The 11483-nt window shown below is 41.7% G+C and overlaps 1 protein-coding gene across 1 annotated transcript; it reads right to left on the bottom strand.

Moving 5' to 3' along the window:
- Nucleotides 1-1267: 1267 nt before the first annotated feature.
- klf4 (Kruppel like factor 4) lies at nt 1268-5515 on the bottom strand. Its single transcript, XM_073477995.1, has 5 exons — nt 5206-5515; nt 4938-5049; nt 3474-4338; nt 2733-2903; nt 1268-2320 (listed from the first exon to the last, which is right to left on the bottom strand). The coding sequence occupies exons 1-5, from the start codon at nt 5208-5210 to the stop codon at nt 2145-2147; spliced, it is 1329 nt and encodes a 442-aa protein (XP_073334096.1). The 5' UTR covers nt 5211-5515; the 3' UTR covers nt 1268-2144.
- Nucleotides 5516-11483: the final 5968 nt, after the last annotated feature.

The raw sequence follows: 11483 nt of genomic DNA on the forward strand, positions 1-11483 counted from the left end.
TTCCAGCTTCCTAAAAACTGGGATAAATGTTTGAGGTATTTTAGGTCTTCTGCTGGGGATCTCTCACAACCAACAGAACTCCTGTCGAAACAACAGATCTAACCCACTTCTTATATTTTGCAGGTTGCCTCAGGCTTGTCGGTGAACTGCAACATGTTGAATTATTTTTAAAGGCCTAAAAATGCTCCATGGAAGAAAGGCTAAAACTCCAAGAGCCCTGAATGTGCTTAAGTTGACCTATAGGGGGCAACATAGACCGCAACATGTTTCCAAAGTTAACGCCAAGGATCTGGAGTGAATAAAGTGAGTGAATATCAAAGGTGTGATTTATATTTTTCACTGTAGGAAGTAAATGTAGCAGTAATAAACTCTGTTTATGTTAATAAACTGTTAAAGTACAACAGTTTGACCTCTTACCAGACGACTTAAAACAGTTGAAATACATATTTTAAGACCTTGTGGCCCTTTAATGAATACAAATGTTTGGCCCTTATGGTATTTAAACTGCGTCACTTAATGTGTTTTTGTTGGTTGTTTGTACTATTTAATAATTTTAAGACATTTTTTGCCATTTTGTTATGATGTTGCCAAACTATACAATAGAATTGTGGGATCTAAAATTAGCTGAACATTTACAGGTCATGCACCATCAGTTTTGAATCGATTTTAAGGTGATATAACTTATCGAAAAGACAAAAGATTCACTATATGTAAGTTAAACTGCGAAAATAACCTATGTTTATGTAAATTCAGTTTCGTGATATTGTCATTTAAATTTTTTGTAAAAAAAAACAAAAAACATCTAGTTGGATACATTACATACACCACACAAAACGATGCAGAAATCATATAGCAGATACACATCAAGACACTATCTTGCTGTTGCATCTTTATGGGTTTTATTCATATTGTGCACCTCAGGGGCTGCAGCTCAGATTTGGTGTCACCCTTGAATGTCAGCCAGTAACTCTGCTGTCCTCCCCATTCAAACCAGTGACAGGTGGAAAGAGAACCCCATGGAAACAGGACATTTTTTTGAAAATCTTTTTTACCGGCAACATTGTGTTGGCTTGCCTGCGGCGATCTCACTATTATCGGGGGGGATATTGCTGCACTTTAAATGGGCTTCTCCATTTACACTCGCAGGGATATCTAACATTACTTTCACTGCATATGTTCACTACTACTCCTACTGTTGTTTACTTTCTGGCATCAACATGTTTTCTTACTGTTCTTCAGGCGATAATGAGCATGAAGGTCAATGTGGGTTTTCTTATTTCAAATACATTTTATTATACTGTAAAATACAAAACAATAACAAAGCGTTTTTATTCACAAATGTACAAAATTTAAGATTATATTACATATTTTGGCTATAAACAAAAAAATCTTTGTTCAGAGTTCACTCATTCAATACAAAAATATGAATGTCTCATATAAATTATTGCACTTTGCAGCTGCAGTGCATTGAAGATTGCCATCACCGTTTATAAGTGAAGTGTTCACCTGATTTAAGTCCGATTGTGGAAGAGAGGTTTCTAGGAAACACATAAACAACCATATGGCACTTTTTCATAGTTTTCACCCTTTTTGTATATTTTCCTTAATCTTTGGTACCTTTTTCTTAAAAAAAAACCCTTCAGAGTCACTGAGCACCTTTCTGTATAAGTTAACATTGTACCTGAAATTAATGGCATTGCAGGTGAAATGTGTATATAAATATAGATGTATTTACTAATACAGTGTGTAGTTGTTAAGAGAGCCTATATTGGCGTGTTGCTGGTAGAAGGCCTCTGGAGATGTTTGTCTGTTGCTCCTGGTTTCCCTGACAGAAATACACTTCCAGTTAAAAGCTGTTGGCACCTGGTCCTCCAAGTTTTGTCGGTTAAATAAGACAAATTCCAGTTTGGTCCCTTTCATAAAAGTTTACAACCCTGACTGAGAGGTCTTGTCAAGTCACCTGCGTGGGATCGGCCTCGAGAGAAAGCTCGAGGCTCTTGAGAAAGTAATGCTCTTTTTGCCGTGAACACCACAGCTTGTCTAGTTCCTTGACGACGGCCTGAAGGCAAATTATGGTTTTTAAAAAGTTTGTTCTGCTGACGTCAGTTTATTTCTGGAGCCTTCATTCCCATCGCCAAGTCTCATCATAAGTGTCTCTTCATGTGGAGAGCAAGGTGGTCCGATCTCGAGAAGGCCCGGTCACATTTCTGACACTGAAACGGCCGGTGGCCTGTGTGTTTCCTGTAGTGGCGTGTGAGCTCATCCGAACGTGCAAACTTCCAACCACAGCCCTCCCAGTCGCAGTGGTAAGGCTTCTCCCCTTTGATGGAAACACAATACACACATGGAGCAGTTAGTGGCAGCCCAGAGGTTAAACTGGTCCAACCTTTTCGCAGGAGAAAAGAGGTTCGTCCTGTCCTGCAGCGAGCGTATAAAGGCCGAGCTAATCAGCCTGGGGTTTGTATTTGAACAGGGATCAGTATCAACCTGTTGTACCGCACCTGCCAAACGACTACCCCATCCCCCACTCATCTAACCCCCATTCACGCCTCAATTATTCAATGTGTTGGAGCATTATGTGCAACAGATGTGTGGGATAGTAAAAACAGCATGAAAGAAGTGTGTTAAAGAGCGTTTAATAGCTAACAAAGTTAAGCTTCCTGCTTCCTGCAGGTGACATAATTTAATTTATAACCAAATATAAAAGGCATGAACGTGACACATTTACATACCTGTGTGCGTGCGGTGATGTGCTTTGAGGTGGGAGCTCTTCGTGTACGTTTTCCCACAGCCGACGTAGTCACACGTGTGCGTGGCGACTCGCTTCCTCGGCCAGGAGCGCCGGCCACGCTTGGGCTTCGGTTCCTCCGGCAGGCAGTCGCCACTGGTGATCATGAGGGGCTCTGTGGGGCCAAATATCACGGTCATTATCACATGTAAGGAGAAAATATTCAGTGTGGAAATATATCAGATTCAACACGGTGTTATAAAGGTGTTACGGTTTCCAAAATGGCAGATAGTTTTGTGTTTTCGAGAGCATGTAATCACTTTAGACACACTGGCTGATGTGCGGTAGAGAAAGTCCCTAAAAATCTGCTTTTATCACATAAAACTTGTTAAAAACTGCTAATTTTTCACAGAAATCTAAAGTACAAAAGCGTAAAAAGTTAAGGCAAAGGAACAATAAACACTGACTGTCCAAAAATAACTTAATAATTGCACATCTTGTTAAACATCTGGGAATGTCTTTGAAGAAGGTTTGTTGGCGAAGGAAATTGGATGTAGGTTTCAATCCTTTTGAACTGCTGGTTCTGGGGTATAATTGTAGCCCTTAGATGCATTTAAATAGACTCTTTGTGTTCCTCTTGTCTATTCTGTTTTGTGTTGCATTTTCTTTGATTTAGCCATAAAACATCACAAGAAAAGTTCATAAAATAGCTCTGAATGATGAGGATAAAGAAGTGTGCGCTCACCTTGATACTGCATGGAAGATGGCTGAGGATAGGAGGCGTAGCCCTGCGTGGAGCCGTGGTGGTATCCCTGGGGAGGTAGACTGATCTGAGAGTGGGGATGCCCCAGGACCTCCCGGCTCAGAGGATGGTCTGGCGAGAGGGAGGAGGAAGATGATAACCTGCCACCACCTGTCATGGATCTCCCTCCACCAGGGAAGCCATGTAGCTCTAAGTGGCCTGGGCGCTGCTGCTGCTGGCTCCCTCGACCCTGGGAGTTCACCCCAGCCAGGTGCAGGTCAATGGGCTGCGAGATGGTGCAGTTACTTGGATTCTCCTGCTTTATCCTGTGGCACGGAAAGGACGGCGAGACCCTTGAAGGGTCTGACACCGCATTAACGCAGGCCTTGGTTACGCTCACGCCTTGGCTGTACTCTCCCATGTCCATTGTCGTCTTGACCACGAACTTGCCGTGGAGGCTGGTGGGGTGGAGGTACGCCGGGTCCAACTCGGGCCTCATGAGCTCTGCTACGAAGCCTCCAGAGGGCGAGACGTCGCTGATGTCTGGGATGGTATAGAGGAGCTCGCTGGCGGTGCCCTGAGGGGAGGGGAGAGGGTAGGATGAGGAGAAAGAGCCAGGGGAAGGAGACAGGGCCTGGGCAGAGCCGCATGCCATGGCCTCCTCCTGCTGCTGCTGCTGCTGCTGCTGCTGCTGGAGCATGGAGTTAGACAGGATGAAGTCGTAGTCTAAGTCCAAGTCAGGCTCGGCGTGTTTTTTTGACATGCTGGGGCTTGTTGTGCTGGTGGCAGTGGGATGGTCTGGGTCAGAGCAGCTGCTTTCGGTCGGCACACTGGGTCTCTTAAGAAGGGACAACTCCTCCTTCCATCTCTAGGGGGAAAGTTACAGAGGCATTAATGACTGTACTCTTCTGAATGTTTGTGTTTGCAAAGCCAAAGCCAAAGCCAAAAATCACATTAGGTCTGTCCTACTTAGAAGCTTGTTTTGAACAGATAAGGACATGTAGTAAAAAGTCAGCGCTTCGAGGTGAAAGGAAAGCCTGAATCTGTAATGGAAAGATTATTATGACAGCTCAGCTACAGAGCTGCTGTAGCAAGTGTCCTTGGCACAGAGCACTTCCTAGAATACAAATTATTCTCATTCATGAGGAAAGTGCGCTTGGAGAGGGCTGGTGGTGGCACGATGAGCCTCGGGCTGCCATCAGAGGATTCTTGCAATCAAGTTTTGTAGCCTTTTTATGACCCACTGTGATGTTAAAATAATAATCAGAATATTAGGCAGCAGGATGCCCCATGCATGCTGCCTAGGAAAGCCTATGTAAAAGCTGGTGCACGCCCCGGCAGAGTGGAGGAACAGCTTCACTGTCAATAAACTGCATGCTTACATGTCTCGCCTCACATTTCCCCCTCATGCCCCGTGGCTATTTGTCATGCGCATGCAACAAGAAGTGATCCCGGGCTGCTACTCACTAGATTGCCGCTTCCTATGGATTTACTCTTGATAGTAGGGCCGCTGGCGAACGTGGATATCGACGGCAGCAGTGTCCCACCTAAAGCCATCTCGACGTCATTTGGAGGCTGCCTGAAATCAAAGAGAAAAAAAAAACAATGTAAATCCTTGTGGAGCGATCCTTGGAGCAGGTATAACAGTTATAGTCCACGAAGTAGATGCTCATCAGTCAGTTTGTTATTTATATATATATATAAAAAAAATAAAAATAAAAAAAAGTTTCCACACCTCATCAATGAGAATCTGGGGATGTAGAGTCCTGTGCGGCTCACTTGCACTTTTTTTTTTTTCCCTAGTGTTTTTAGGGGTGAATAATACTCCCCCCCCCCCCGCGTTTAAAGTTTCTGCTCCGGCGTCGCTCGGTTATGCTGTATTCCAGGACATGCCGCCGCTGATGGGCGCGCCGGGTCGCGAAGCAGCCGCGCTGATTGATTGTGAACGGTGGAGCGGCGGTGGTGTTGACGGGGAGGACGGAGAGGCGACACACGGGGGGAATCCCTCTCGCCTGTTGCCATGCAGCAGACCGGCGGGCTGTACTGAGCAAACTGCGTGAGAGGTATCCTTAAATCACTGGAGTTTGACCCCGCCCCTCGTTGCCATGCGACCGCTTGAAAAACAATACAGCGCGAGGGAGGGGGAGGGAAGGGGAGGGAGGGGAGGAGCACGTGGGGGTGAGGCGGGGAAGAAAGAGAGGGAGAGAGAGAGAGAGAGTGGGAGAGAGAGGTTTGTTTATATGCATAGCAACGGAACCAATCCTTACTGCTCTTGTCCCTGTGAAATGTAGGTGAAGAAGCGCCGCCGGAAGTTGGAATGTCAGTGAGTATCCTTTGATTGTGTCCGGAGTGTCACCTGCCTCACCTGCCTCACCTGAAGCTGACATTAGCATACTTCTGCAAGCTAGGCTACACGTAAGCTCACACCGAGAGGCTACAGGTTAGGCTAGCTGGCTAGCTAGATGATGAACTCATCTGTCATTTCCCAATGTAGCATGTAGCATTTTTGCACATCCTCTTCCCTTGTCTCAAAGTCAGTGAGTTTTTTTAATTGTTTTTTTTGTCTAATGCCTGAAATAAGGTCTGTGGTTACCACGGGCTTAAGATATTAACACATTTTTTTCTACAACATAAAATAAATCATTAAATGTCCCACAATTTAATTATAAAGCACTTACGTTTCTTAAAAATGGCGGTTGCTTACAAGTGGCTAAATGAGACTACAGACGTTGTCAAACGTCATCACGCCGAATACGAGACTCATCTACTCACTAGTCGTGTTTACAGGCTGACTTCAGTTTCCAACTATTCTAACTCTAACTTTACAACTTGTAGATTTATTAATTTACAGAATACGTGTAGTAAGATGCTTAATGGTGGTGACGTTTAAGTCATGCGACCGCAATGTAGTCTGTTTGTAGCCTAACATTAGCTTTTACCTTCTAGAGATTTAATTTGCGCTTCGAAAGTCACAAAAGTGGTGTTCATCCGTGAAGATTATATTGTGAAACAAAACGTGTAAGTATCATGAACCAGGCCGATGCTAACTTCCGGGTTAGCCTACAAAAATACGTCATCGCTACGCCACTCTATTGTTGGTTCATGTTGGGTCTACATAACAAGACTGGAATGCTAAACCCAATACAACAAATGCATGTTATTTTAATATAATATTTAACGTGCAATATGTAAGGATTGGAATCCTGTTGAATTAGTTCTCAAAACAAATAGGGGAAAACACATCACCAGAATAACCGCTAACTGCTGCTAACTGTAGCTACCATTAGCAAATTAGCTCAGTTAGCCGTACATATTGCATCTTTAATATTATATCATAATATTATTTTTACTTTAACAGTTTTATGCTTAGTTTAGCAGGCAGTACAAGAAAACTATATTTTCGAAATTCCACATACAGTATGCACATACATCGTAGACATATGGACTATGCATTGCCAACATTATCAAAGATAATCACCTCTAAACTCTTTTTTATCCTGACAGAAAAGTATCAGACTCATGTGATTAAGCCCATAGTACATAGTCTATATGCTACAGGGTGCGACTACTTTGGTCGCACATGCACCCAAAAATCTGTCAAGTCACAAGTGTGACTAAATATATTCATTGGTCGCAGTGCTGCACCTGAAATGTAACAGTTTATTTTCTAAACAATTTACGCTATCACCATTTCTTGTTGCTGTGATTTAAATAAAGAAAAACATCTATTTGTACCTTTATTCCTTTTTACAATCCTTTACAGAATGTTTTAAGAGATCCAAATTAAAATGTAATATTGTTATTAGTAGTAGTATTATTACAATGTTAGTAGTCAGTGCAACTGAACAATTATAAAATCCTCACCATTTTGCCTGTACCCAGAGCCCCCCACTCTTTTAATGACAATAAAACGCCAAATGACACAAAAACCAGTATTTCTGTATTGTGAAAACCATAAAACATATTATAGTGTACTGTTTGCTGTATTAAAACGGACTCTGAGCTAAAACCAAGCCCTGTCCAGAGTGTTTTTTGGTCCGGTGCGGCGCATTGAATTCTGGTTGTTGTAGGTTTTCTACCTTTTGAGCAAAAGGGAACACCACAGCCGTTTTTCTGTCTTCACTGGTCATGTGGCACCTGTTTCAGAGTTATTTGCATCTTTCTACTTTCTACTGCATAGGCAGCCCAGTTTTATCCAATAGACATCTTTCCAGTGGTGATACTCTTCTTTAACACTAACACTACAGTATACAGTAGTTATTAAAAACACACCTCACCTGAGAACATTACAATGCTGAGAAGTGTTCAGTGTGGAGTTTGAATTGGGTTCAGGCAGTGTTTGCTCAGAGCTCGCGAGCTAACACAAACCTCTCTGTCCAACATAATTAGACACATTTACTCAAGAGTTCAGTGCAAGAGCAAACACAGCGCAGTCGCTGATCCTGCTGCTTCAGGATCTTGTCAGTTAGGCATGTCAACAAAAGTGCCGTCACTTCAACAGGACACATTTACTGTCAGCGCATGTTGGTGTCTTCATTCAAAGCTTTGAATTGGTTGAATGCACGTTGCTTTGGTTGGCAAACAAAAACTGGTGGGAAAAACATGGACTACGAAGACATGGGTACTCGGTAAATAGATGTGTATCCTGTTGGGCAACCCATGATTTATGGTCTGATATATTTACAATAAGACACTTATTCCAGCGGGTATCCAAACAGTAATATTTGTATTGTCTTCAACTTAGTTTTCAAAATTGCGTGGTAAGAAGTGATGCCTTTAAACCTCTAGTGTTTGAACTGCATCTCTTGTTCTTGAAGACCTGTTTCCTACAGCAGGTAGGAACACAATGGCAGCTCTGTCATTATAGCCATATTCTTTATGGTGGGAGATAATGGTTTTGAAAATGATCCTGAAAACAAAGGCTTGACTTTGACAACTGGGCTGCTTTGCATCGCAATAATGACAGAGAAAAGGAGGAATAGAGAAAAGACATAAAGGAAGAGAAAATGACACCACTGTGTGCTTTTCTTGACACAATGAAGTCATGGTGATTTAGTAACTCACACCAAACCCTTTGTACGGCATTATGATGCAAGACTTACAGTATTAACCGAATGTAGTCAGAATATGAAGTGCAAGCTGCAATACCCAGCCCTCAATGAATCATCCGTGTAACACGGATTTTGACATTTTGTTAAAGTCATCGGTGACATAACTGTAGAATCGGATGTTGGGATATTGAGGTAATGTTATTTCATCAGCAAGGATACTTCGGATGTGTCACATTTTCCTCTCATTAACTCATTAAGTGTCCTGATAATGTGGTTTCTGTGTGCTCATCAAGTGTGCAGCACCTTCAAAATAATCAGGTGAGCTCAGGTGTTGTTCTTGGCTGGGCTGAGAGTTTCAACTGCCTAGTCATTAAGTATTTTCAAAACAGTCAGTCGAGCGGATGTATTCTGTGGTTACGCTAATATTCAAGTCAAGCTCAAACACAGTTGATTATGCAGTCACACAGTTGTGATGACTTATCTAATAGTATAAGGAAACATAGAGTATAAAGCAACATTTCCACCCATAGTACGAGGAACTTTTAGTGCCAGTTTCAAGGAACAAAACATTTCCTTCTGTTCCTTCAGTACAAAAGTACAAGCACATCTTTTTTAAAAAGTCATATTATCGTGCGACAACAGCATTAACGCCATACCATCGTTGTTGGTCCATCTGTCTTATTGCTTTCCTCTGTAACTCCATGTTGATGTGTTGAAGCACAGTGAACAAAAAACTTTGGTGCAGTATGTAAGAATTTTAGTTGAAAAAATTCAAAATCTACTAAAAACATCAACAGAATGGGGAGAAACAACAGTTTTGACCTTGTGATATTTACTGAAATTAGCATGCTATCCAGCTAGCCACAGCCATTTCAGCTGCAAAGCTCCTTTGCTAGCGGTGTAAACACCAACAATACCCCGGTCCCTTTGTCTGAACTGCTAGCTGCACAGCTAACTGAGCTAACTTGCTAATGTCAGCTACAATTAGCAGCAGTTACTCTGTTGCTGCCACCTATTTGTTTTGAATATGAGACAAAAAAAGCCTTTAAAGGTCCAATTTAGAGATAGTTTAGTTGGTGGCCAACCCAAACACAGCATTTGACAAATGTAGACCTTTAAAAGGGTTTGATTTTTAAAAATGGTGGCATAAATAAAATGCTGCAAGTAACTAATCAGAAATATCCGGTATTTTTGGATAAATTGGTGGGTAGAAAAACGTACCCGGAACTTAATTAAGACCCAGGTCCCTGCGGTGCAAACACATTCAGTTCCTCCAAAGATTCAGAGTCCCAGAGGAAAGTTGCTGCGGTGGAAACGCAACTCAGATAGTCAAATAATTAGACTGCACAACTCTTGAGCATTTCAGCTTTTCCCCCCTTGGTGCTTAGTGACTGACATGACTTCCACCGGTGTCCCTCAGTGAAATTCCCCCTCCTGGAAAGCACCCAAGTGAATATGAGTACCAGCGGATCATAACTCCAGATATTGAGGTTTTCAGCGCTCTCTTCCAGATGCTGTTCAGTAATTAAAAAATAGCTTTCATTCTTTCCTTAATTCTGGAAAGCTGACTCAAGCTTTTTTTGATTCTCGGTGCTGTACTTCCCTCCACTCCACCTCACATTAGCTCTAATACAATTATACATAGGAACTTAATGCCTGTTTTGTCACCCAGTGCGAAGCCAAAGAATTATTGAACAGCTCAAGCATCAAGGCACACACTATGGCGCTTCCATCTTTTGCTCTGGCACTGGTGGGGTTTTTTTTGTTCGTTGTTTTTGAATTTGAAGACTTGACTGACATTGCCTAAAAAGAGACATGTTTAAAAAGCTATTTTCAATTAAACATGTCAACTAACGTATTTAACTCCTCCCTTTGGCTTCATATTTGACGCAAACATCTGTTCAAACATCATAAACTACAATTCAGGCATGACAAACTCATAAAGAAAACAACAATAATGAACACCATGTTGTTGATGAAATATTGTAATCCTTAAATTATGATACAAACATCTTGGGCTGCAATTAATTATTTACTATATTGTCATATACTTTTTCAGGCTAGTGACACAAGAATGGCACTAGATCGCTAGAGCACACATCACTGCTAAAGCCCCAAAGTCCCCTTTTGTACTCACTCCTGGTTGTTTTCTACAAGATCCATGCATTATTCCCTGAGAAATAAACAAAAATGTTGATATCTCGCAATGTTAAAGAAAGTGAAAACAACTTCCTGGATTCGTCCCTCTATCCAGATCTACACCACAAGTTAGTGGTTTTGTGTTTTGTGGAAATCTGTTCAGTAGTTTTTGTGTAATACTGCTGACAAACCAACCAACCAACACAGGTGAAAACATAACCACCACTAAGTGTCTACCACCATTTCTCAGAGATCAAGGTGACAGCTTCAAGTTGCCTTTTGTCCAATCAACAGTCCAAAAACCAAAAAGATATGCAATTTAAACAGAAGCAGTACATTTTCAGATTTTAGAAACTGGACGTAAATGTTTGACTTTTTTGCTTGAAAAATTACTAAACTTATTGATTGATTGTCAAAATAGTTGCTGTAAGTCATGGCATTTGCATTTCTTCTAAAATCAGGTGATGTACAACAGTCACGTGACAAGTTTATTGATTATTGTTAATGAAATCCCCATTTACAGTCGTTATTGTTAGACCTTAAACAACCCTCTTAGATTAAGAGTGCAGATCTGGGGTGAACAGGACTGCTTGACTTTTTCATTTCAGATAATCTAAAGCAGCCATTCTCAACTAGTGGGTTGGCAGTGGTACTTCCAGATGTTACGATTAAAATCATTTTTCTTATTACAATTTTTGGTGTTTTACAATGCTGAATACATTAGATTTGGATTCATGATGGCAGGTAGTGATGTTGAGCTGAAAGCACATTGTGCTGGTGAAATCCCAGCACAGCTGAGTTAGTTTTCTCCTATGTCAAGTTA

This window comes from Pagrus major, chromosome 12, assembly GCF_040436345.1.
Source record: "Pagrus major chromosome 12, Pma_NU_1.0".
In the NCBI taxonomy this organism is placed as follows: Eukaryota; Metazoa; Chordata; class Actinopteri; order Spariformes; family Sparidae; genus Pagrus; species Pagrus major.

What these genes read in the sequence shown, in the direction of transcription:
- klf4 (XM_073477995.1), bottom strand. An exon ending in CCATAGGAAGCGGCAATCTA is followed by an intron (nt 4,339 to 4,937) that starts GTGAGTAGCAGC and finishes CTTTCCCCCTAG; the next exon opens with AGATGGAAGGAGGAGTTGTC. An exon ending in ATCTTCCATGCAGTATCAAG is followed by an intron (nt 2,904 to 3,473) that starts GTGAGCGCACAC and finishes TTGGCCCCACAG; the next exon opens with AGCCCCTCATGATCACCAGT.